Source organism: Dermochelys coriacea, chromosome 8 (assembly GCF_009764565.3).
Source record: "Dermochelys coriacea isolate rDerCor1 chromosome 8, rDerCor1.pri.v4, whole genome shotgun sequence".
NCBI classification, from domain to species: Eukaryota; Metazoa; Chordata; order Testudines; family Dermochelyidae; genus Dermochelys; species Dermochelys coriacea.
In genome coordinates, this window is record NC_050075.1 from 70,775,689 (window position 1) to 70,801,452 (window position 25,764).

General features: G+C 39.4%; 1 protein-coding gene and 1 long non-coding RNA gene across 2 annotated transcripts; both read left to right on the plus strand.

Moving 5' to 3' along the window:
- The first annotated feature begins 3,726 nt into the window (after positions 1 to 3,726).
- On the plus strand, positions 3,727 to 9,043 carry LOC122461297. Its single transcript, XR_006283198.1, has 3 exons — positions 3,727 to 3,943; positions 5,709 to 5,947; positions 8,979 to 9,043. It is a non-coding gene; the product is annotated as an uncharacterized LOC122461297 (long non-coding RNA).
- A 2,785-nt stretch (positions 9,044 to 11,828) lies between these two features.
- Positions 11,829 to 24,973, plus strand: VCAM1 (vascular cell adhesion molecule 1). Its single transcript, XM_038412210.2, is given in 10 exon segments — positions 11,829 to 12,028; positions 12,731 to 13,006; positions 14,197 to 14,517; positions 15,236 to 15,508; positions 17,427 to 17,693; positions 18,446 to 18,578; positions 18,580 to 18,710; positions 19,899 to 20,165; positions 20,899 to 21,162; positions 22,490 to 24,973. Coding segments are annotated over 10 exon segments (2,145 nt in total). The 5' UTR covers positions 11,829 to 11,976; the 3' UTR covers positions 22,651 to 24,973.
- The last annotated feature ends 791 nt before the right edge of the window (positions 24,974 to 25,764 follow it).

Sequence of the window (25,764 nt, forward strand, 5' to 3'; positions counted from 1 at the left end):
TTGTATTTTGTTTCGTCAGAATTTTTTCCTTCCTTTCTTTCTCCATGCACCATGAACCATGCTACAAAGACTGAGCCAAATATCACACTCCTTATTCAAGCAAAATTTCTATTTACTTCAGTGGGAATGTTGCCTGAGTAAATGGCAATGAGCAGAATTGGCTCTATTACATGTATTGATATACGTCCTTTGGGCTAGATTTTGACTCAGGCAGAGCATCTATGCAGGGAAGTAAGAGGAAGTAAGAACCCCTATGCACTCTTACACAGGCTACTCTGACCTTTGCTCTGTACATGAAGGACTAAACAGAGCTATGTGCCACTTAGTCTGGAGCAAGTGGACATGGAAGGGTAGGAAATGGGCAGAGCCTTGGCTCCACCCTGACCTGTTGTTGGCCACAGTAACTGAGCATGCATAGGGTGAAGGATATAATTTGCTGCTGGAACATGCCAACAGTGAGTCACTAACCATGTCTTCTGGAGCTGGAGAGAGAAGGAAGGAAGCAGAAGAGGAATTATGACTCAGAGGTGTGTCTCTAAGGGCTTGTCTACACTTACAGTGCTGCAGAAGTGCCACTGTAGCGTTTAGCAAAGACACTACCTATACTGATGGGACAGCTTCTCCCATCGCCATAGTTATTCCATCTCCCCAAGAGGTGGTAGCTACATGGATGGCAGAAGCCCTCCCGTCAACAGAGCACTGTCTACACAGGGAGCTCGGTGGGTATAACTGCTTCACTCAGGGGCATGGATTTCCTACACGCCAGAGCGACAAAGTTATACTGATATAAGTATGCAGTGTAGATCAGGGCTGAGTCACAGTGCCTCTTGGGGTGGTGTAGCAGCTTACGGACTGATTACTGTGCAAGGCTGTCCCAAAAGTCATCATTTAGTCCTATGTTCTTTTTGTGATTTGCATTATAACTTGCTAACTATGAGCCCAATCCTGCAAGGTGTTGAGTGCCCTCAGCCCCCACTGAATGGAATGGGAATTGAAAGCACTTCAGGAGGTCCTTAGAGCCTCAGGAGATCAGTGTTTGTATCCAGGCTGCTATCTGCTGTAGTCCACAGCTCTGAGATCATTATGTGGCTTCTCATTCTGCCCATCCTAGGAACAGTACAAATAAACAAGGACCAGTTTCTGCCATCTATATTCATACTGAGGAGCACCTCGCTCTGCGAGGAGCCTGGTGAGCTCCCCGTAGAGTAAGGTGTCACTCAACATGAGCAGGATGGCAGACTTTGGCCCTTAATGTTGAGATTTTCACAGCCTATTAGGGGATTTGGATACCTATTTCCCATTAATTTAACAATTTCCGCTTTAGCCTCTAGCCACTTTTACTGAGCACTGCTATATGTTGTAAACCCAGATGTGACAGTAGCAGTTATATTCTGTTTCATTCCAGCCTCTTAAAATGCCATGGACTTTACAACATGACAGAGCTCTCTACATAACCTATATTTTTTTTTCCTTTGGAGGGAGGGAGCGCAGTTAAAACCAAGAGAAACATGGAAGAGTTCTATCACATAGTAAGGCAGCTTCCATTGTGATTCATTTTCAATGACCTTACCCAGCAACCAATGTCTATTGTTAAACTGTTAGAACTGATATAACTATAACCACCCAATTTCCTTAGCAATTGCAGATGACTTTTTGCCGATTATTCCTGCAGATTGGATCTTATTAGGGTTTCCAGTTATTCACAATCTTTTCCTCTGAGACTTTACACATAAAGTAAAGTGCTATTTACTGTCAGAATTGATCAAACAGTAAAAACAAATCTGATGAGGAAATATTTTATCAGCCAAAGTACTGAATTTGGTTCACTCTCATATAAGTATTCAGAAAGCCACTATGTAACATATGTAAAGGTTTGCAAATCTTCATAGCCAAAAAATTTGTATCAGAATTGCATTGCTCTTTATCCTCTTGTTCAAAAAGTTTCAGTAATCTAATTACTGAAAAAGGGAAAAAAGTATTATATGATCAGATGTCCAGTCATACACCGTGAATACTGAACAATCTATGCAAACAACCTATACCCTTTAGGCTGAAAATCATCTGTCAAAACTATTGTTTAATTTTTAAGAACAAAAAAAGTCCATGTAAAGAAATTCATAAATGATTCATTAATTAAAAATGAAGTACCCAAAATGAAAAATTCAATCAGCTTTATGTATAATGATAATCTCTAATTTTATTCCAAATTAATAACTCTTTCTACAATTAGAGGATACCCAAATACTATCTACTCATTCAGATACCATAACATAGAAATGCTGACACTGTATAACTCCCATAAAATACAAATATCAGGGTTCAACAGACGCTAGTAAATGGTCCAGATGAACTTAATAGCTGCTTCTCACTAATATATAACCAGTGGTGTCTGCTGTATGATTTTTTAAATGGAGGGTAATTAACCAGTGGAACAATTTACTAAGGGTTGTTTTGGATTTTTCATCACTGGAAATTTTTAAATCAAGATTGGATGTTTCCTAAAAGATCTGCTCTAGGAATTATTTTTGGGAAGTTCTGTGGCCTGTGTTATAAGGGAGGTCAGACTATATGATCACAATGGTCTCTTCTGACCTTGGAATCTGTGAATCTAGAGCTGGTGAAATTTTTTGACCGAAAGTATTTTTGAGTGAAAAATGTAGATTCAAGTTGACCAAAACATTTTGCCACATCGAATTAGCCAAATTTTTGGTTCATTGGATGAGAAAAAGAACAGAAAAAACACCTGAAAAAAATTAAACTTTTCATTTCACCGTTTTCAAAATAAAACATTTGATTTTCTGATTCAAAATAACTTTTTCTTTTGAATTTTACCTCAATTGTATTTTTAAAAGAGTTAAACTTGATAATGTAAATTAAACATTTGATCTGAGGTTGAACCACAATTTGGTTCAACCTGAAACAATTTCTTTTTCAATATTTCAACTGAGCGAACCAAAAAAATCAGCTACTCATACAGTGAGAGTTATGACTTATAATATAAAGAAAATGCTTGTTTTGTTTGTTAGTTGATATGTTTTTGCTTCCTGTTCCTCCAATTGTCCTGTATCATGTACTCAATGAGAGAAGATAGGGGAAGGCTGTACAGAGCACATTAATCTGTCCTCATTTATATTACATATAGCAATCTTCTCCTGGTATTATTCTTTAGCACTATTTTATAATGAGCAATTTCCAGTTTAAAGGGAAATTGAAATACTTTATAAAATAAAACAATTTTTTCAAAACTACCTGAGACCCACAAGCCTTAATCAGATATATTTGTAGATTTAAAAATTATACACAATATACTTTCCCCTCATTCAGAAGTGAACAGTAATAACCCTACACTGACCCTGAGATAAGGTTATTTCACAGAATACTATAATTACTTCATAAAATTTAGCACATTCATGGTACAGCTGCAGCTCGGAACAATGGACAGGAACTGTAGTTCCAATAGTGACAGAGGAAACAGCAGATCCAGTAGAGGCAAAGAGCTTACCAAAAAATCTAACTGTGTTGAAGCTCTCTGTAGGAATATGAAATCAAATGATAGCTATAAATGTTAATAAAAATAACTGAAGACTGACAAATGAAACTTGAAATGGCCACCTGGTTTGGTGGTCTTAGGGATATCAAGTCATCATACCATACGAGATCCTATATAATTAATAGGCTATATTTGCAAATTTAAAAATTACAAACAAATACATTTTCTCCTTCAAAAGTGGCCAGCAACCATACTGACCAGCAACCAAGATGACAAGCAAAAGTGACCGGAAACCAAGCTGAACTGCTCACCTCTTCACTTCTCTGAATTTCGCACATTCATGGAACAAGCCACTCCTGGAGTGCTGAAGGAAATCCAAATAATCAGCTGCAACCTGGAAATGTAGAACAGGAATTGAGATTCCCAGTAGTAATAGAGGGAACCGCAGATCAGGTAATGCTAAGACCTACCAAAAATCTAACTCTGTTAAGGGTTTCTTTAGAATCACAAAATTAAATGTTAGCTATAAATGTAATTACAAATAAGTGAAAAGATTTCATCTTCGATCTGATATATCTATGTTGTAATCATTGAAGTACAATAGGCATCTGAGGAGCCAGGATAATTTGGGTGAAATCTAAGTAGTGAACTAGATGAATTCTCCCATGAATATTAAAACAGGCTGCCAACTGGAACTTGAAATGGCCACCTGCTCTTAGGGATATTGAGTCATCATACCATATGAGATGTTAAAAGAACAAAGAACATTTAGAGAAGTGTGGTTGCAAGATCAGGTTAATAAGTGTTGCAACAAAGCTTAACTGTATTTGGAGGCTAAGTCTCAGCTGTTACCATTTAGCATGCCCCCCCTAAGGAACTGAACAAATCCTGTCGTCATTTAAACTGGTACACATCCAGAGCAGTCCTGCTGATGTCAGTAGAACTACGTGGGCTTTACCAGGGTGCCAATGGAAGCAGAATTTGTCCCACTAATTGGATCTTCAGACCAATTTGTTCTTTAAGAATTAATGTTACAAAAGCATTTTGAGAAACTTCCTTTGCTGAGAAATGTGGTGATTTTAAAAGTCAGACACTCTTTTTGAGTTAATTCAGTACAAAGCCTCATAGTGCCTGTCAGCAATTTCATACATGCATCACATTTCTCAAGTTACCTTTCTTATCGCTTAAAAAGTACCATGGCCTCTGATAGAGGGTGACATAGTCATGAAAGTCATTCTTGCTTGGCTGTCTATCTCTAGCAACAAGGACTCTTGGCTTTGAAGCCTGGCCAAATAATTCTCTTGAAAGGGAGAATAAATCCCAAGAATTCATGTCTCCATTAACTTGGCTTGTAAGACTCATTGCCTACAATTCTTATCAGGCTATTAGCTACTCATACTTTTGCATGTTCTTGCTACACAAGTGCTAACAGAGCAAGGTGCTGGGATGATGCTTCTTGCTGAAAAATGCATAGACATTTAGACTAGATTAAAATATGGTATTTTGTTGATTTTAAATCTACTATAATACCATGATAATCATGCAGAAAAAGTGCCACAATGGTCACAGACTAGCATCTTGCTTTTTAAATTGCTATATTTTTGTGATGCAGATAGTAACACAATGCCCTACCAGTTGCAATGGCGATATCTCTTTGGTGTTTGGTCCTTTGGAGTGGCTTGGCAGAGACAAAAACAAATCTGTTTTCTAGTTGGAGTGGGTTTTTCCTGGAACAGGGTTTCTAGCTCATTCTCTTGAGAGAAAAAAGTAAGTGCTCATCACGTCAAAGAATAGTCCTGTTCAGCTCATTGGGCTGGTGGGGGAAGAAAAAACCCCTCCGCTTTCATACTTAGGAGTTCCTGACGTTACATAGGGCTAAACAATTTTAAAGTTTCTGAACTTACACAGAGCTAATCATTCCATCTCCCTATGCTTATTGACATATATATGTGACTCCTCTGAAGGGGCATTATAAGAGAATGAAGAACATAGTATCTGGTACATAGCTGATGGGATACATGCATAGTCCGGTATTTTGTACGTTGTTTGATTTTCATAAATCCAAATGATATTCAGGTAGTAAACTTCCGTGAAGCTGGGAGGGCCAACACAGAAATTTTTTGCACCTATTTCTATTATATGATGTTTTACTTGTAGTATTACACCAATGTTTTATTACAATGGCTGATCTCAACAATTGCCTTTGTCATGTTTGTAGAGCCACGTTTCTTGGAAAGCATTGCCCTTGCACAGCCACAGGAGAGCGATAGCAGAAGTTGGTCACAAAGCTCCCCTGCACCTTCTCCTTAATTTACTCTAGTTCTGAAGACCAGGCTGAAATCCTGGCTATATTGAAATCAATGGCAAAAGTCCCATTGACATCCATTGAGCCAGCATTATACTCTAGGGATCTACTTCAGTGAGAACTGCCACATGTGGGTGCTGGCGCTCTAGGAGGTAAGCAGCTTGTTCATAATTCATTGTTAAATGTTTTCAGTTTGTATTATTTTTGTTCTTGCACATGTTCTGAGCCTGCAGTCCGCCCCAGGCCAAAGTCCAATGAACCCAGACCAAAATCCAACAGATATATGAACGAAAACAAAAAATGTAATTCAAAACAAGTGTTGTCTCTTAGTCTATAATTCCGGGGGGTTCAATTAGAGTTGTCTTCAATGAGGACAAGTGCCTTTGACATGTCTGAATACATTTGGCTCACAAACAAAAATGTAGATGTAGAGCTAGGCTCAAGCTGCAAAATTTGAAAGTTTAGCAGTGTTTGGATTTGGACCTTTATAAAGACAGGGACCACTTGCAAAATTCAAGTCTGAATCGGGGGTGTCAGATTTTACAGAATTTAGGGATTGTTTCGATTCAAAGCTTTGCTTCTAGCCCAGCCTTAACAGATCTAGTTTTTCTAAGAATTTATCTGGCAAATTTTGCAATATTTTCCATATCAATTTCTTCATACAACTTTTTATCTACTATGAAACCAGTTTTAATGATAAGCCATTGGAAATGATATAGTAGCATGTACAATACCACTACTGTTTTTTAACATGCCCTTGGTACAGAAATCAGGACAGAACTGTATGTGCACTGGGAACTTACACACACATGCTTGCTAAGTACATTTGCCCCCAGTTACCCCCATTTTTTGAATCCTTGAAACATTTGTGATTTAAAAAAACAAAACAAAGCCTTTGTATTCCACCATTAAAGAAAGTGGAATTTAAGCTGTCCAAATTGATTAAATTTCCCTTTTAAATTGTCTTTTAATTTCAATTGTATTTTTCCAGGCAATGTGGGTTTAAAAACAGGATATGCACCAGAAGTCCAATTTTAGATAAGGCTCTGTTCATGAACATCATTGCTTTCTCGCTTTGAAACATAAAACTTGGAATTTCCACAGCCTGCACTCTCTGCGAACAACATGTTAGGATGGCGATCAGGGAATATTTTTCGGGAGACAGGAGGGCTTATTTATTTTGTAGATAAACATCAGGATTTTTTTAACCCAATAAACAGGTTAAACTCTGAAGAAAACCTAATTAGAAATTATCTATTTTGTCATCGGTGTAAATGCCTAACATTTATTTTCATTTTGATAGTCCCTTTTCCTGAGTCTGGTTGCTGTCAGAGATTTTTCTGTTAAACTCATAGGAATGGAAAGTGAAACAACTATGTTGTGTGATGAGGACAATGTACGAGCCAGCTATGTCACTTCTACATATCTCGGCATTTCCATGGGGAGCAAAGGGAGTGAAAACCTGTCTCAGAATTTTTTAAATAGATGATAGTTTACAACCTGGAATACAATTCTGCAATAAGGAGTGGATTCCATATCCATGCACGGCCCTGCCCACGTACATAGGAACAGAGTTAAGGTTGCCCACGCCACCTAATTATCCTTAATTAGATCTATGTGTGGATCTCAGCAAAAATGGAGGTGAAAGAGGACTATTTGACTCAGCAGCAGTATGTATCACATACAGTATCACATTTGTATCACATTTCCCCTTCCTGGAACCATACAGAGGGCAGTATCAGGATCTGGGAGTGGAGCCAGGAGACAGCCCTGCATTGGGAGGCATCAGGACTGGGAAGGATGGTACATTATCCATACACCAGCCCATGGCAATGAGTCAGAGAAAATAGCACAGTGGAGGCTAGCAGTTGGTGGGATAGAAGCACCAAGGAATTCTGACATGGCAGGCAGAGTGTAATGAGATCATATGTGCTAAGTGTTACAGGTGTGCAGTATTAAAAAGATATCTGCATATATGTGATTTAATTAAGAGATAAAAGGGCCAGTAGATACTGCTCAAGTATATGCAGCATTGTTCCTGGGTAGGACCAATACAACTTGTTGTGCACTGCAGATGGCTTCTTTATGGCAAAAGACTAAAAGAGTTAAAAGAGTTAAAATCCAGGACTGATGTGTCTTTCCACTATTTCCAATAAATGAAATTCACTTTACTCGAGGTTTGGAGGGGGATCCCAGATGGTTGGTGTGACTGGGAAAGGGGTTCACTTACCAAGTACATAGTACAAGTGCCTAAGCAATTTATCTCTTATCTGAAAACAGGACATAAAGCTGCTTTTCAGGAAACTGGCATGAAATTTTTTGGCATATAAAGAGAAAAAAAGGGAAGCTGCTTCTGAAGTAAAGATTCAGCATTAGCAAGAGAATTGGGGGGCGGGGGGGAAACATCCAGCAAATTGATGTGAAAAACTGAAATCATGTGCCACGTTGATACTCCTCAGATTTGCAATAGGCTGTTGAAAATGTTTTCAGATGAAGTTGATTCTCCAGCTCTCTTTGTGGTGCCACAACCTTCCTGCATTTTCCTGGCCTTCTGCTACTGCCATAACTTTAATTCCAAAAGAGCTTGGAACTTTTAGATTTATCATATTTCTCAGCTGGCCCTCCTGCATGATATCTCTAGTTATGGGCCTAGATGCAAGGAGAACTCTGCTTTTTCGCACAGTGTTTAGAGCTGCACAAAAAAATGTAGAGTTGCACATAAAGAAGCCATCTGCAGTGCACAACAAGTTGTATTGGTCCTACCCAGGAACAATGCTGCATATACTTGAGCAGTATCTACTGGCCCTTTTATCTCTTAATTAAATCACATATATGCAGATATCTTTTTAATACTGCACTCCTGTAACACTTAGCACATATGATCTCATTACACTCTGCCTGCCATGTCAGAAATCCTGCCAGTGTTTTCTGTGGTGTTCATCCTCATTGTGATGCCCCTTCTCTTTTTTACTTTACCCCAGATTTTAATTCAAATGACATGTGGGATCCAAACCTTTGAAGTTAATGCCTAAAACCTGTCAGCTGTTCTCTATCAGCTTCCATACAGATCCAGTCCTGCACCAAGCAAAAGTGGTGCTCCCTTGACTTGGTGTGCCTGTGGCAGGCACAGTGCCGGGGGTGGCAGGGCAGCAATAAAAATAAATAAAAATCTTTTTAAAATAGGAACCAGAAAGGCTCATATGGAAGTCAGCTGAGTGTCAGGATCTTACTGTATTGAGGAACCACTGCCTTTGGTGAGTCTTGCACTTCCTCTAACAATATGTAAAATGGGTACTGCTCTGATACCAGAGACATATTTGTCCAGATATCAGTACAGTTACCTTTGCTGTCTCTGCTAAATATATTGCTGATGTCTAGTTGGCTCAGTGCCTGGCATTCAGCTCAGGGCCTGATCCAGCTCCCTTCAAAGTCAATCAAAAGTGTCCCACTGAGTTTAAAGGCAGTTGGATCAAGTTGATATTGCCCATTCCATGTTATTTGATAAAAGATCTCACAGCATTTGTAGCTTTTCTTTGCAATGCCTTCAGCGTGCCGACATGCCCTACCATTTTTATGCTGTTTCATTCCTGGGGACTGAGGACATACCCTTCATGGAAATCTACATTAGAAGTATCTGAAGAGTCCAGATTTTGGAATCGCCATATGTATGACCTCTCTCCTTTGTAGTGATGACAAAGCATGTATCAGCAATTTTACAAAGAAGGGGAATTTTACTTCCCCTTCAAAAATCTTTTTTTTTTTTTGGTTGAGTCAAAGCACCATTACCCAGTCTGTATACTGCACCCATTCTGTGCTCTGTGATTTGAGGGTTTTCAAACATGTAAGGACTCTACTCCATAACCTTTTCTCTTCCCATTTCCTGAGAGGATTTTTCTTTTTGTCTACCATGACAATGACAAACTCCATGGTCTTCACTTCAGGTTAGGGATTCTGAGCTCAGGTGTCTCCTTCTTCCAGGGTTCTCTTGGTAATTAGGTGGGTTGTCTCTTTTAACTCTGCTATATTTCTGGTTTCCTTCACCTTTCTGACCTAGATGTCCATGTTCTCTTTGGAGCTAATTTTTGCTTCCTACCAGTTATTACACTTCTTTCGTGTTGGTGTTTTTATTATCTGTGATGTTTATATACATAGTCTCTGTTGCCTCTTATTGGACATAATATTGAGATTCTTACTGGGATTTATGCATTTATTACAATGTACAGTCATTTTAGCGTTCCAGGGAGTGTATTAACTTGTGCTGTAAAATCTCCCTTTAGGGGGATTCCAGGGACAGCTGCAGTCAGGAGAGAACCTGAAAAAATGGCTCTTGCTAAAGCCATGGTCTCTAGGGGCCAGCAGGAGCACATTACATGAGAAGTATTCCTTGTATCTGCTGCTACTGCTTTCACCTGAATGGCGTAAAATGAAACTATTATTAACTGCAATGAATAATGTGTTAACCTCATGACCTACATCACTCAAAAAGTAGGACTTCAGTGTGAGACCTTCCTTTGCTCACTGTTGTTTATATTTGGGGCTTATGACTTTGTGTTTATTTTTTCGATATTTTCTCATTTATTTTATGCAGATTATTACTTGCTACCTGGATCAGGACCAGAGATGAAATAAGCAATACATAGCCACATTTTACAGCAATTAGCTTATCAGTTAAATGATCACATTTCAAATTTAATTAATTAATCATAGACATTTTTAACATATGTTTTACGTTTTTGTCCTGGATTTCTTGCCACTTGTACTTGGCAATTAAGGACATGCCCTCTAAATAAAAAACTGAACACTACAAAAATTAGTAAGCAACATCTGCTTTATATTCTGCAAATTCTGCTTCTCAATTTTTTGCATTAGTGGCATTTTCCCAGTTTTAACTGGACAAAGAAAATCTGCTTTTACTTTGTTTTTAATGACATCTTCCTACCAGCCAGCACTTGTCCCCAAAAATATCCTTTGCTCAAGACCAGCTTCATATCACCTCTGGAACAAAAACACTGAAAATAGAAACATTGTGTTCATTCCTTCACATAACATGTTTACTCTTTCCCTATTACTGAGTAAGGGCATGAAAGCTGGAAGATGTCAGTTTAAATTGCTTCTTTTAAAAGAAAAAAGACAACTTTTTTTTAAATCCACCTACAGTTTAACAACCTGAAAATTTTCAGCTGTTTTGATTCCATTATTTAAATAGGACAATGTATGATTGCAGAAATAGATCAACAATCTAGGGGAAAATCAATCAGTGGTGTCCCAGAAAAAAAGAACCATTTTAGGGGCAATTGCCCTTTATCTGCCATTAAAAATAATGTATCTGTTCGGTTGCCCTACTGGAACCAGCAGACTCAGTCCAACATTCATTCTATTCAGCTGTACGTGATTGGCCTGAGCCTCAAAGACTGGAGCTGGATCTGGGGTGTTAGGATCCAGGATTTTGATTTGAGCTCATCTCTAGTCCTTCATTACCTGACTTAGAGCCATGTTTCCTTATTTTTATGGCTCAATCCCCAAACCCACAGGCATTTGGGTAGCTTTATTCATGCAAGTTGTCCCACTGATTTCAAAGGAACAACTCATTTGAGTAAAATTACTCAAGTGTTTGTAGGATTGTCCCCATAAAACCCAATCGTGCAAAAAATAAGCATGTGAGTAACTTTAACTAGGTGAATAGTCCCATTGACTTCAGTGGAACTTCTCACATGAATAGCTTCTTTCACATGACTAACCATTTGCACGATATTTTGCTCCTTATACCTGTGATATGCAATAAAAATGCTAAAATAATTAATTTTATCCTGGGCTTAAAAAGATTTTTCTCATCTGAACTGTTCTTGATATTCTCCATCTCTGATATATTTATTTTGCTAGTTCAGTTTTAGATTTAGTTTGAAAAAGACACATTGTAATTCTGTATCTGAAAGCAGCAGAGGGCACTGAAACCATCTATGCAGCCTACAGGGGGATTTTTCCTAACAGTGCTGTGGATTTCCCCATCTAGGGATTTCCTACACTCTCCCCAAACCAGAATTGGTATAAAGAGCTGAGTAACTGTTACAACTGTCATTTTCAGAGCTGCAGACTCACGCTGTGTTTCTTCAGAGAGAACAGAGATCCAAGATTTGGAGCTTGCTTTCTTTTCATAATATAGCAATTGCAAAAATTTAGACAAATGGGAAGAATAATTCCATCAGTGACAGTGCTTTTACTGGTGTTTGTGACTTGTGAGTTTTTGTTTGATTACTTCATTAATTAATTGTTGTAATTAATTTGAATTTTCCTTTATTTTAGAATCATTTCTCTTTACAGAAAATGATTTTATATTTCAGCAAATAAAAATTTGTTAATCTCAGTTAAGATGTTCTGTTTAAATAGCAAGAAAAATTGTATTCAGCACTGACTATTCTGTAGTAATGCAGTCATTTTGTAATTTATAATTTATAATTTATACAAAATTTATAGCAATAGAATCATAGTATCAGAGATCTCTAGCACATCACTGTAGGTTTGATTTTATTATCCCTGAAGCATCCCTGATAGATATCAGTCAAGTATAGTATCAGTCCAGTATATCTGCAGTGAAGGTGATTCTCTAACCTCCCTTGGTAACTTATTTAGCTATTAATCTGCTGCAAAGTTTTAGAGACAGATACCAGCTGGTGTAAAGTCGTGTAGCTCCATTGACTTCAATGGATTTACATTGTTCATCAGTTGATTAGTTAATGTGTGTAGAGTATTTTGGAGATGGAAAGCACTATTTAAGTGCTAAGTATTATTAGTTTAACTTTCCCTATGCAACTATTAATTTAAAAATAATAAAATATCAGGCAGGCTTTAATAATCTCATATACCATACTAGATTGCTAGTGCAAAGGAGAACATGAGCAATGAATGTTGCTGAGTTTGCATTTTTGTCCCTTTTTCAGCTAAAGCTTTTGAAATTGAGATTACACCTGAATACAATGTAGCTGCTCAGATTGGAGATAAACTTGAGCTGACTTGTAGTACTATTGGCTGTGAATCCCCAAGTTTCTCTTGGAGAACCCAGATGGACAACCCCCTAGGTGGGTCAGTGTACAATAACGGGAGCAGTTCCACCTTGACTATGGATCCTGTTGGCTTTGGGAATGACCATGAGTATCTCTGCAGTGCATTTTGTGACAATATGAAAAAAGAAAAAAGCATCAAGGTTGATGTTTACTGTAAGTGATTTATTCCCTTTATATGTGACATTGGTGCAATGCTCATTCATAATAAATATGATTAATCATTCCTACAGTGAAGGGTCAATTATATCCCTCCACAACAGTTCTGGTATGGTTTAAACATATATTTCCTGGTAGGGGTCATAGATTGGTGCAGGGATTTCTTATTAGGCATCTTGAATTAGGCTACCTAGAGTGAATTTAGTCTTCCTGGTTTTATTTGTTCTTGGTGTTTTCCTCAAAGTATATGAAAGCCAGAAGATAATCCACTTGAAGTGTTCAAAAAGATGAAAAAAATATGCTCTGGGTGGAAATGTTTCGGGAAAATTTGAGTATAAAGGGCCTGATCCAAAGCCCATTGAAGTCAAAGGAAGTCTTTCTGTTGATATCAGTGGGTATTGAATCTAGCCCTTAGGACTAAATCCTGCCCACCCTACTGATGCAAATTGTTCCATTGACTCCAACAGGCCTTCTCTTGTGAAGTGAGCAGGAGTTGGCTCATATTAGAGGGATTTTGTAAATTCACTCTGCCTGCCACTATATTAGCTGCAGATACAAGGCATGCTTCTACACCACTGAAATCAATAGCAGTTTTGCCACTGAGTTCGTTGGGAACAAATCAGTCCCATATACCTTAATATTTTGGCTTGGTATGAGAAGGTCTTTATATTTAATGGTAGCTGCTGTTATTTGTGAGCCACATTCAATAGCTACTGGGGATAATAATTAAAATTAATAGAAGCTGGGCCTTCTAAATGAAGATACAGCACATGCTATGCCTTTTTATTCCAGTTATTTCTAAGAACAGTATTATTGTTGTCTATCACTAATTTAGAAATATATGTTAGCTGTTATTTTCTAATTCTATCAGTTAAAAAAGATCAGTATTTTTCTACCTTTTCATAAAATGCCATGATGTTTTTAACATGGACATGTATTAAAAGGAAAGATGGATCCAATCTATACCCCAGATACTAAAATCTCCAACTCTGAGTGTGTGTGGTGAAAGAGTCTGGAGTGTCAAAACCCCAAAATATGGACCCATATTTCATGACTGTACTGAACTAAATCAAAAGCCAAGTCGTGAACACATGTGAACTTGAGGGTGTTTGAATTCTGGCTCTAGTTTCAATGGTTGTCTCTTTGGCCTGTCTCTAGTAAAAAAGTAACTGGTATTGTTCTTTTAGCTTTTCCCAGTGATCCAGTCATTGAGATCAGCCCACCCCTGAATGTTGGGGAAAAAGCCAGTGTCACCTGTATGGTTCCCAAAGTGTATCCTTCTGAGCGTTTGATGATGCAACTGGAGAAAGATGGATCTGTTCTTGACATGAAAGAGTTTCATGAGGAAGTAAGCACCAAAACCACAGAGACAAAAAGTCTGACATTGACTTTTATCCCCACCTTTGAAGACATTGGGAAAGAGATTACTTGTGTGGCTGAATTAGAGATTGATGAAATGGAATTTGAACCCAAGAAAAGACAAACTTCACAGAGATTGAATGTAAACTGTAAGTATATTTATATTAGGGGTTTCAAACCAAATTAGGATTCATGGGCCAGGGCTACAAAGTTAGGGATATAAACAAAAGTACTCCTGATCCACACTGGATCTCACACTGATGTCAGTGACTGTACTGTACAAAGATCAAGGATAGGACATGGCCCTTAGGTCATATCATCTCTCTTGTAATCCCTTCATGTGAAGAATAACCATTGACTTCAATGAGCGTTCTCCACAGGGAGCACCCGGGGTTATTAAAGTTAACTGTTGCATTCAGTAACAGTGAAAAATAGCTATGCACGTCAACCTTCAGCACCACCATTGTGGCTCATTCCTCTCTCCTTTTCTTTGGTAGCTGGTGCAGAATTCAGTCAGAGGGCAAACACACACAGTCTGAATCAGAGAGAGCAATAACTGCCTAAGCAGAGGTGCTTTTTTGAAAAAATTCCTTTGAATGCCCATGTAATTCCCATTTTAGTCAATGGGATCCACGTGCATATATCAGGGAGCAGAATTTGGTTCTAAGCAGTTCCTCTTGGAAAACCTCTAGTGTTAATTCCTCACTGAGCTCTCTGGGAAAATTGTTCTATTGTCCTATTGACATCACAGCTTTTGAAATGTTTCCCAATATCTGAAGTGTTTCCTTGAGATCATTTAGCCTCAGACATGGATCACACGTGTCATTAACTTAGCTCATTGAGCTTTTCTTTTCTGTTTTCTTCTAGTTGGTCCACAAAATGCTAACATCACTGTGTCTCCAAGCAACACAACCACGCAGGGGGAAACTCTGATGCTCGTTTGCAGGACTACAAGTAATCCACCAGCAAGGATTGTTTGGGGAAAACAGCTAGAGGATTCAAGTGTGCAGCACATTATAGACAATGACACCCTAATCATTCCACATGCCCAGATGAGTGATTCTGGGCTGTTCATCTGTGAAGCCATGAATGACGCAACAAATAAAACAGAGAGAACAACAGTGGTCATTTCTGTACAAGGTATGAGCCTGCAAGAATTTGACTTGTCTGGTTCTATGAAGCATAGAATTTCAACTGATCTACAGATGACTCCTGAATGAACAAAAGAGTGAGGAACCTGAAATAATGGAACTGGGAAATTTCAGAGTCCTCACAACTGTATATTCAGGAGTCAACTGTAGATATACTACTGCTATTCAGGAGTCATGTTTGTCATTGTAAGGTCTGATGTTTCTCTCATTACAATGCCTGTTTCATTGCTTCTCTCTTTTTACTCTCAAGCTAAGATAAACATATACATAGCTCCCCCAGTCAATGGCCCAGTGTGGGTATGATTTCTCCCATGTCCTCTGGGTGACTTACCTAACCCACATTTAAGTGTCCCCTCCGAAGCAGGCATTTAACAGCCTCTCTAGTTCCATGTGAATATGGTAGTCACCCTAAACGTATAAGGGACAATAACCTCCTTTAAGACTGGAATGCCACTATACAAGTAGCTGTGTGCAGCACATTGCCCAGGAGCCCTGTGTTGCTCCCAAAATCTTCTGGCTAATTATGTTTCCAAGTGGTTTATGTATGCAACCAGGCTGCAAACATATGTGACTTTGTATTATGAAAGCTGCTGAGCCATCTGACATTTAAATAAATTGTGTGTCAAAAGTTATCTTTGAAATCTATGAATTTCTGAGCTCAGAATGGTCTTTTAGAGACTATTTCCTCCAGCAAAGTTTAAAATATGATGAATTATAGATGTCATCATTTCATTGACTATCTCTTTGAAATCTCACCTGAAAATCAATCTTTTCACCTATCCCTATGCCTTTTAATTAAATTCTCCTTTTCCTTATTTTAATTGTATTATATAATTCTGTTATGACAGGCCCAGTCCTGTAGGTTCTGCCTTTGGCAAAACTCAAATTCAGTCTCTGAAAAAGAACTGCAGGATCATTCCCTATAATATTTATTTGTTTACTTAAAATATAAGATTGTTGCCGAGAGACCTAGGTGCATTGCATCAATCAAAACAATCAGACATTGACAAGTCAGAGTCTCTTGCTTCACCATTATTTATTAATTCTTTTTTAACCCCGTACAGCACTATTAGGAAATTTCATAATGTGATTCACATGTCTGACTGGAGGTATATACAATAATGTTATCCCTATAATGAATCCAGTTTAACTACATTTGGACAGCAACATCACAAAAACAAATATACGGTAGAATTCATGGTCAAAATTCCAAAGGGGTGTCATTCTAGCCTCTAAGGCCCCAATCCTGTAATGAGCATCCTCTGGACAGATCCCTGCACGCCCAAAGAACTAATTGCAGGATCAGGGCCCAGTTTGGTACTTGCAATTGATTGCACGCAGAAATGTGACAATGTAAGGGGTCTGCCACCTCCTTGCAAGCAGAAATCAAATATAATATAATCTAACTTCTATTTGTATCCACAAATCCAGGGGTTTAAATATCCAAATTTAACATTTCTGCCCACAGTTAATTTTGGGTACAAAATTAGAGGTTTTCTTTTTCTTTTTCTTTTTTTTTAATAGCTATGCATGTTAAACTTCAGATGTTTGAAAAGGATATTAATCATAGATTCCAAATTAATAATTACAGACAGTCAATAAGGTGTAACTTGATCATTTCATTTTTCCTTTTCAATTCATTCAAGTCTTAGCGTACGCACAGACAGCAGTTACTCAGACTCTTTGGGTCTCTTTGTCTCGGTAGTGTTAGCCATTGTATACAATGGTGCAAATTTTTTTTATTAGCATTATTATTCCTACAGGTATTCCCCAAAGGCCTAAATCCAGATCTGGGAGCAAAAGGAATTCATGATGGTTCCTCAGGCCTCACTCACATTCTTAAAACCCAGTATTACTTTGGTAACTATTTCTCCTTTAATAGAAAGGCCTTCCCTCTTTTCATGCAGGGGCACCAAGAATTACAGAGTTCTCCATACAACCCTCCTCAACTGTTCAAGAAGGAGATAATGTTACCATCCTGTGTTCTGTTGAAAGCAACCCTGCTGCCAGGATTGTCTTAAGGAGAAAGTCAGCCAGTGAAGACACTGTGCTTTATAGCGAGGATGGAGTTGTCCATATCTCAAATGTGACGTTCCTAAATGCAGGAAACTATGAATGTGAAGCAGAGAATGCACTGGGGGGAAGCAAAATGGCAGCAGAACTTAGCGTGGAATGTAAGTGTAAATTATGCATTTCCTATGACCCAATAAAATAGTTCTTTCTGTGAACTGCTCATCATTTACTTCATTGCTGGATATAATCCTCAAAACTAAACCAAGTCTAAGAAGTGAACTGAGCCTGTTAGAAAGAGCCCATAGTAAGGAGAGACCTGGAGCAGCCCATTATCTCTTTAAGACAGAACGCCCCCTGGAACTCCACAGTTGACCTGGGAGGGGTACCATAATTTGGATGCAGTGTACTCCTCCCTCCCTGTGTGGCTGGCCAGAATGAAGAACAGAACCATGCTTCTGCCGATCTCTGGTCTACCCCACCCACTTTTTGTTGAGTTGCTCCCTGAGGGGAAGTAACACAGTCACATCCTCCACGGTCCCCTGAGCACAGGGGCTGTGAATGACTGGCCCATATAGGAGCTGAACAAAAGGAGAGGGGAGTCATCCCAATGTGCAGTGTGTAAGGGCTAGTCCCCATTTAGCCCTCAGAATGATGGCAGTCTCAGGTCAAGTACTGAGTGGGGATTGAGACAGTACTGCCCTCCCACCCATATAAACAGACCTTCTTGGTCAGGACTGAGGCACATTGACTAAGGAGGGCTTGCACTGAAGCTCCAAAGCTATCCCTGCTGTATTTGATTTGAGGATAAATAGGGGATTTCAGTGTCCAGGGCTGACAATCTAGCACCTAATAAAGAACCCTCTCATTACTCCTGTTATTAATAATAACAGGAGCAATGGATCCTTCATTTTAGATGGACCAAGAATTACAACAATCTCTGTCACCCCCTCCACCACAGTGAGAGAAGGGGAAGCTGTTACAGTGACATGTACTAGCTATGGTAATCCACCTCCAAAGATCTCCTGGACAAAGCATTTGATCAGTGGAGTTGCAGTTTCTTTCTGAAGATGCAGCTTTGACTGTAAATAACGTAAAGGCTGAACACTTGGGGCTTTATGAATGTGAAGGAGTTAACCAGTTTGGAACAGAGAAAAAAACTGTGGACTTAATTGTTCAAGGTGTGTACAACATGATACATTGTAAGCCTTGCTTCAAAATGTTAGGGTTAATCTTGCTTAGACTGAAATCTGTGAGAATTTTGCCTTTAACTTCTGTGAGGTCAAGAATGGCCCTTAATCATTAAAGGTAAAATTTACCTCATGCAAAGCTCTCTGAATCACTAGAGCCCCATCGGGTGCAACCACATAGCCACTCGCAGCCTGCAGAAAGCCTCGACGCCGGGGCGACAGACTCGGGCTCACAGGGCTTGAGATACAGCACTAAAAATAGCTGTGTAGGCAGCATGTTTAAATTGTGGCTTGGCCTGGAACTTGAGCTCTGACCCCTAGGGAGAGAGGTAGGCTTCAGAGCCGAAGCTCCAGCCCAAGCCACAGTATCCACACAGCGATTTTTAAGAGGTAGCACATCCCCCACGAGCCTGAGGCTCTCAGCCCAGGCTGAAAGGCTCACTGCCATGGGCTGTGTAGACATACCAATAGTGCCTCTGCCTCGGGGGTCGGGAGATGGTTGTGTTAAGCAGCCACACAGGGGAGCTTCTATATTCCTTGCACACAGCAGCTAGAGTTCTGGGCTGGCTTAAGGTGCCTGCATGTAAAAGGTGTCAAGAGGATGCTGGTTCTAAACGACCAGTCTGAAGGGAGTGCCTGTGGATTGGGGTTGTGAATCCTATTCTCCCATGCCCTGCTGCATTTCATACTGAAAACTTGGCTGCTTGGGCTTTTGTGCAGGGAGAGATTATTATTCTTTTGGTTGTCTCTTGGGGTGAGGGAACCCATTTGAGGAAAATATCATCCGACCCTGACCTTTGTCAGAGATGCAAAGCAAACTAAACCTGAATTTGTTTAAGGGTAAAACATTTTTTAACTATATGGCTCTACTTATCATATCTTGGTGATAGACAGCTAGGTAAATACACACACACTTTAACGAACTTAGTAAACCTGAAAGGTGCCAAATTGACAGCACTGCTATATAAGTGCATAGTATTGTTGCTTATTATTAATTGATAACATATAATTATTGTATTAAAGCAATTTACAAAAAAAATCACAAGTGGACTTTCAGTAATATTTTGGTTTCTCTGCCTCTTCTCTGCTACTTGTGTTTACTGTACAGTAACACTATATTGCCCATTGATCACTTCTGTAAACTAATCTGCCTTCCCCTCATTCTTTACTTTTTTGCAGTTCCACCAAAAGACACAATGCTTTCAGTTTTCCCTTCAGACACTGTAAAAGAAGGAGACAGTGTTACCTTCTCTTGCACATCTGAAGGTATTCCTGCTGTTCAGATCATCTTGAGGAAGAAAACAGGAGTTGCGGACACAGTGCTTATGTCCGAAAGCGGCAGATATACCATAGATGGAGCTCAGCTAGAGGATGCAGGAATGTATGAATGTGAATCCAGCAACAAGGTGGGACAGCAATTTAAAAACAGAATGCTTGATGTCAAAGGTTAGTTAAAATAATGTTCTCTATGTTAATAAAGTGTGTGTGTGGGGGGGTTCTGCTAAAGGCATAAAACATGGTCTAAAATATTAGCCAATTTCTTCAGACTCTAGATTTTGGGGTCATTTTTTGTCATTCCCTGGGATTTTAATGTCGTGTGTGTCATGTAGTGAGTTACCCATGGTCTTGTCATACATAATTAGTAGGAACAGATCAACAGTGAGGGCTGTTCTCCAGAAAGATCCAGACATCAGAAAACAATTGTTCTCCAAAATCTTTTAACAGTCCCTTACACTGGGGTGCCTCAAAACAGGGTTTGAAACAGTGGAATGCTAATGACTTTCTCACATGTCTGAAGGCTGGGCAAACATGCTCTTTTTTAGCCTCTGATCCTTTGTCTTTGCCTTTGCTGTGCCTATTCTGTAGAATGAGGACTTCAGAAGCCAGGCTTGTCTATTTTTCTTCTTTCATGAATGTACATAATCACTTTAAATTAAAAAAAAAAGAGAAAAAAAGTTCGGTATAGTGAAGAGTGCTATGTCCATCAATTAATAAAATATTTTTCCTGCCAGCAGCCTTGTGTGAAGACTAGAGAGTACCTTTAGCTAGTGATCAAGTAGATTTTAAAGAAAAGATTGTGGTGAATCATTCAACTGAATTAAAGCCCTGAGAACCCGCTGTAGATTGTCAGTCTCTACATGTGCATTTAAATCTTACCCTACATTTTCTTTCCTTTTAGTTCCTCCCCAGAATACTACAGAGTTAATATCTCCATCAGACAATGTTGATGAAGGGGAAAATATCACTATTATGAGTACAACCTATAGTAATTCACCTCCACAGACTGTCCCACAAAAGATCCATCCAAGCAACACAACCATCCTCTCATCACAGAATGAAACTTCTACACTCTGTAGAGTCATCAAAACTGATGCAGACACATACCTGGTTGCTTGCAATGAGACTGGAAATAACACTGATGTGTTTGAGATAGCTGTTGTAGGTAGGCATATGTGCTGCTTTGAACTTACTTGTATTGTTACCTTCCAATGATTGAAAGGTTGCTGTTAGCACAGCTAGTGTACTGTTCACCCACCCACAGATATACCATGGTCAGTGGTGAAAAACATAACAGAACAGTTCACTAGTGAATATCAGTAATGTAATAGCCTCCTATACAGCACTGATACTCTTGGCAATACTACCCCAAAGTGGCACAGTGGCTCAAGGGAGGTGGGGAGAAGGCAGGTATAGCCCCACTTCCTCTATGCATCAGTCTGCAGAGCAAGATTGGCACATAGGGAGAAGAAGCCTGCACCCCACAAAAGGAGATAGAGGGTGCCCTGTTGTGCGCTAGGGAGCTGCTGGATGCACTCTGTCTGGTTGAGGGAGAATGCCTCCTGGTCCCCCCTGGAGCAGTCAGCTTACAACACCCTTTATTGTGTACTATGCCAAACGGGCCTGAACTTATGTAAGACTAACAAACCCAAGGCCAAGACACTAAGCAACAATTAAGTTGATTAGGGAGGGTGTTTACTGAAGATGAGAATGTAAGACAGATTGGTTGAAGAAGTGGGTTTTAAGAAGGATTTGAAGGAGGATGGAGAGTGCGATGCAGATGAGAACCAGGAGAGTGTTCCAGTTGAAGGCAGCAGGGTTGTCCCGTTGCAATAGCTGGGGCACTACTCCACTCAGAAAAATGAGAAACTAAAACCATAAAGTCAATTCACCCCTTCGTAGCTGTTAACATGAGACGATAGCTCTTTCAGAGCAGGATCCATGTGGAACAGCTGCTCCAGTGCCCCAGACTATATCATGCACATGTTCACATTCATTTTGGAGCTCCAGGGGAGAACATTATGGAGCACTATACTAAGGGGCACTTGCTAAGATACCCTGAGCATAAGTGGAGCTCAAGAAAGCTAGAGTTCCCCTATGCAAATCTTTGTCCGATAGACACCACTGGGCATAGGGAACTGCATTATAAAAAGTGTGAACCCAGTGTGGGAGGAGTCAGGAGATGATGGCAGCAGAAAGATGAACAGATTGGAAAGGGGATAGGGAGGGGAAAGAGGGAGAAATGATGTAGATGTACCAAGATTACAGAGAGCCTTGTACATGTGGACTAAACCTTGAATTTGATGTCGTAAGAGATAGGAATCCAGTGAAAGAATTCAAAGGGGTCAGATAAGATGCTCAAAGCTGGAGGAGAGGAAGATGACATAACAGTAGCGTTGCCTTTACAGTGTTGTGCATACATCTACTTGTAACAGTTTTTAATCAACTTCTTCTGTCTCCTCTTTTTTTCCCCTCTCTCTCTCATTTTGCAGAAATAGTGAAAGAAACAGATTTAATGATTCCTGTGATTGTTGTTCTCTCTTGTTTATCAACAATGGCAATCCCTGCGCTTGCAATATTGGTTTACATGTTAAGGAAAGTAAAGATAAATGGATCCTACAGTCCTGTAAATGGGCCAAAACCAAATGTTTAAGCAAGTGACTAACCTTCTTCATTCCAAGACATAATATGACCGCAAGTGACTTTTTGTAACACTGTCATGTGAAAAACATGAAAAAATGGTCTGTATTGTGATAAATACAACACCCTTTACATTAGAGGGGAAAATAAGACACTACCTTAGAAATAGGTAAATCACTTCCCTACTGAAGCAAGCTCAACAAGAAGAGTTCTTTGAAGTGCTAAGTTTGTAGATAGTATCCCATTTCCTGTACATATGTATTATAAACACATTCAAGTGAACACGAGTTTGGAACTTCCAATATGCTATTGCATCTGTACATAGAAATATTGTTTCCTGAGATATAAATCAACACTATTTTAACTGATTAGACTGTTTTGGCATTATTTAATAGTGAGTGTTTTAAATATAATTTGTGTAAATGTTTGTTGGTGGTACTTTCCTACTGCATGTAATGTGTTCCAGGTCCTCCTCTTATTTATATCAACATAACTCCATTGGCTCCACTAAAACTGCACAGTATAAATGAGAAGAGAATTTGGCCTTTTGTTTCTAATTAATTGTCACAAATGTAAATCCTTTAGAGTCAATTAAAAACTTTTAAACTTTTTTTAATAAATGTGCCAAAACTTTTAATATGCATGTAACAGTTATAAATGTAATTCAGCAAGTATCTATTTGGGTTTAAGGTACAATCAACTGTAGCATGTGAGATATACATGTAACAATGGTATGGTATTTATTTGGGGTCTTGTCACTTTAAAGTATATAGCAAGATTTCCATTGACTTCACTGTAGGCAGGTCCATAATTTAGAAGTTAACTCTAAACAGACATGCTTTATAAACTTTCACACTAAATAAATCCACCTTGGGGTATTGCTCTTAATCATAAATGGTAGTAAGACTCCTATACACATATTCAACTCTTATTGAATAGACACAGAATTTATTAGACTCATCGTAAAAAAAATGGACCTAACATATTTAGATGAAATTTCTAAATATTTCACTGTGTCCTGTTCTTGGCACAGTATTTTTGTTCATAGAAATGTTTATTCAGTTGAAATTCCCAACCAATGACTGTGTAATAGTGAGATGCAACATGTATGTTTGCTATATTCCCACTTGTTAATCCTTATTTCTTTGAACAGCAAAGTGGTCAAAATGCTGAAACTAGGTGGTGTATTTATTCATTTTGTTTTCTATATTGTATGGTGTGTGTGGCAATAATGGGACCCAGGACACAGACTGGCCTGTATGAGGGAAAACCCAGGGAGTTAATGTGTACATTCTACAGATGGCACCAACACAAAAGCAGCAGCTGAAGTGGACTTAGTAAGTATTATGGGTTAGTTACCACAAAGCAGTCCTGGCTACTAGAAATTTCTGTCAGGAGAAGAAAAGAAGAGATGCCAGTCTGTTAATCTATGTAAAAGGCACCTAACATGCTGCTTCTGCCAATCCTGAAGAGGGAATGATCTTCCTTAGTTAAGGAAGCATGTGATAAAGCAGGACTCAGGCCTGAAGCACAAGTACAAGGGAGTAAAAAGTCTGCTAGGGTCATTTCTTCTTAACAATACTTTGGGCCTGGCTGGGCCTCTCAGAGTTGAATTTGCTCCCTAGAACTTCACACAGGTTCTCACCCTTCTGCTTGGAAAGGAGGACCACAGTCTCTTTGGCATCATTGTGATGCTGGCAGGCCAGGTGCCAGCTCGTGCCAAGGCTTTAGGCCTCAGCCAAGCCCTGAAAAATTAATTGCTGGGAACCTGTCTCTGTGTTAGTATGGTTAAGAGGGTATTGAACTTATAACAATGTGTTTAGACCTTCCTTATGAAATGCTTGTAAGTTGCTGTATGCCTTAACATCACAGATAATTTCTTTATTGCGTTATACCATAACATTTTTTTTTTTGCTTTGTAACTATACAAACTGTGAACCCAGGCAGGAGGGATCATCTACTGCCCCTCAAGAAGGCCTATCAAAAATAAGTGCATGATGGTGGAACATCACAATACAAAGACAGTGTTAATTATCCCCTTGCACCCATAAAGAGGCTACATGCAAAAGGGCTTGTCCCATAAGCTTGAATTCTGGAAGAAGGAAATAAAAACAGCTGACAAGAAATTTTTTCCGTCTCTTTTGCGGTTTGACTCTTACAGGGCCAGAGCTACGAAACAGAATCTGAGATCCACAGGGTCAACCTGGGTTAGCCCTAAAAGACATTTAGAGCTGACCAATCACTACAACATTATCACTTTGTAAAACCATAGACTAACTCATTTGTATGTATGTAATTCTTTTCTTAGTTAATAAATCCTTAGATAGTTTACTATAGGTTTGGCTACACTGTTGTCTTTGATCTGAGCTCTAAGATACCAATTGACTGCGGTAAGTGATTGATCTCCTGGGACAGGGAGTAACCTGAATGTTTTGTGATCTTTGGTGTGGAGCAGTGGTTCTCAAAGCCAGTCCGCCGCTTGTTCAGGAAAAGCCCCTGGCACGCCAGACCGGTTTGTTTACCTGCCGTGTCCGCAGGTTTGGCCAATTGCGGCTCCCAGTGGCCACAGTATGCTGTTCCAGGCCAATGGAGGCTGCGGGAATGGTGGCCAGCATGTCTCTTGGCCCGCACCGCTTCCTGCAGCCCCCATTGACCTGAAGTGTTGAACCGCAGACAGTGGGAGCTGCGATCGGCTGAACCTGAGGACGCGGCAGGTAAACAAACCAATCCGGCATGCCAGGGGGCTTTCCCTGAACAAGCGGCAGATTGGCTTTGAGAACCACTGGTGTAGAGCATTACGTCTAGCTTGCCTGGGTGGTGAGATGGACTGGAAGGCCCAAAGGGATGGTCTGTGACACCACAATAAGACTATTAGTGCTTTAGTAGTTCACATTTGTTACTGGGCTGCTGAAATCTAATTATAGCATATACAACCAGTTTGGGGCTTCTGCCCTGCTTCTTGACAGTCTGCCCTGAGGTTGGCACTCATGGATGTGAGCCACTCCAGACAGCATGACAATCATCATCCTTCCTTCCATTCTAGTAGAGGAGGTGGAGGCTGGCTACAAATCCTACCAATTCAGTCAATGTCTAGTATTAAAGAGAATAAGCACATGTGCTATTCCCG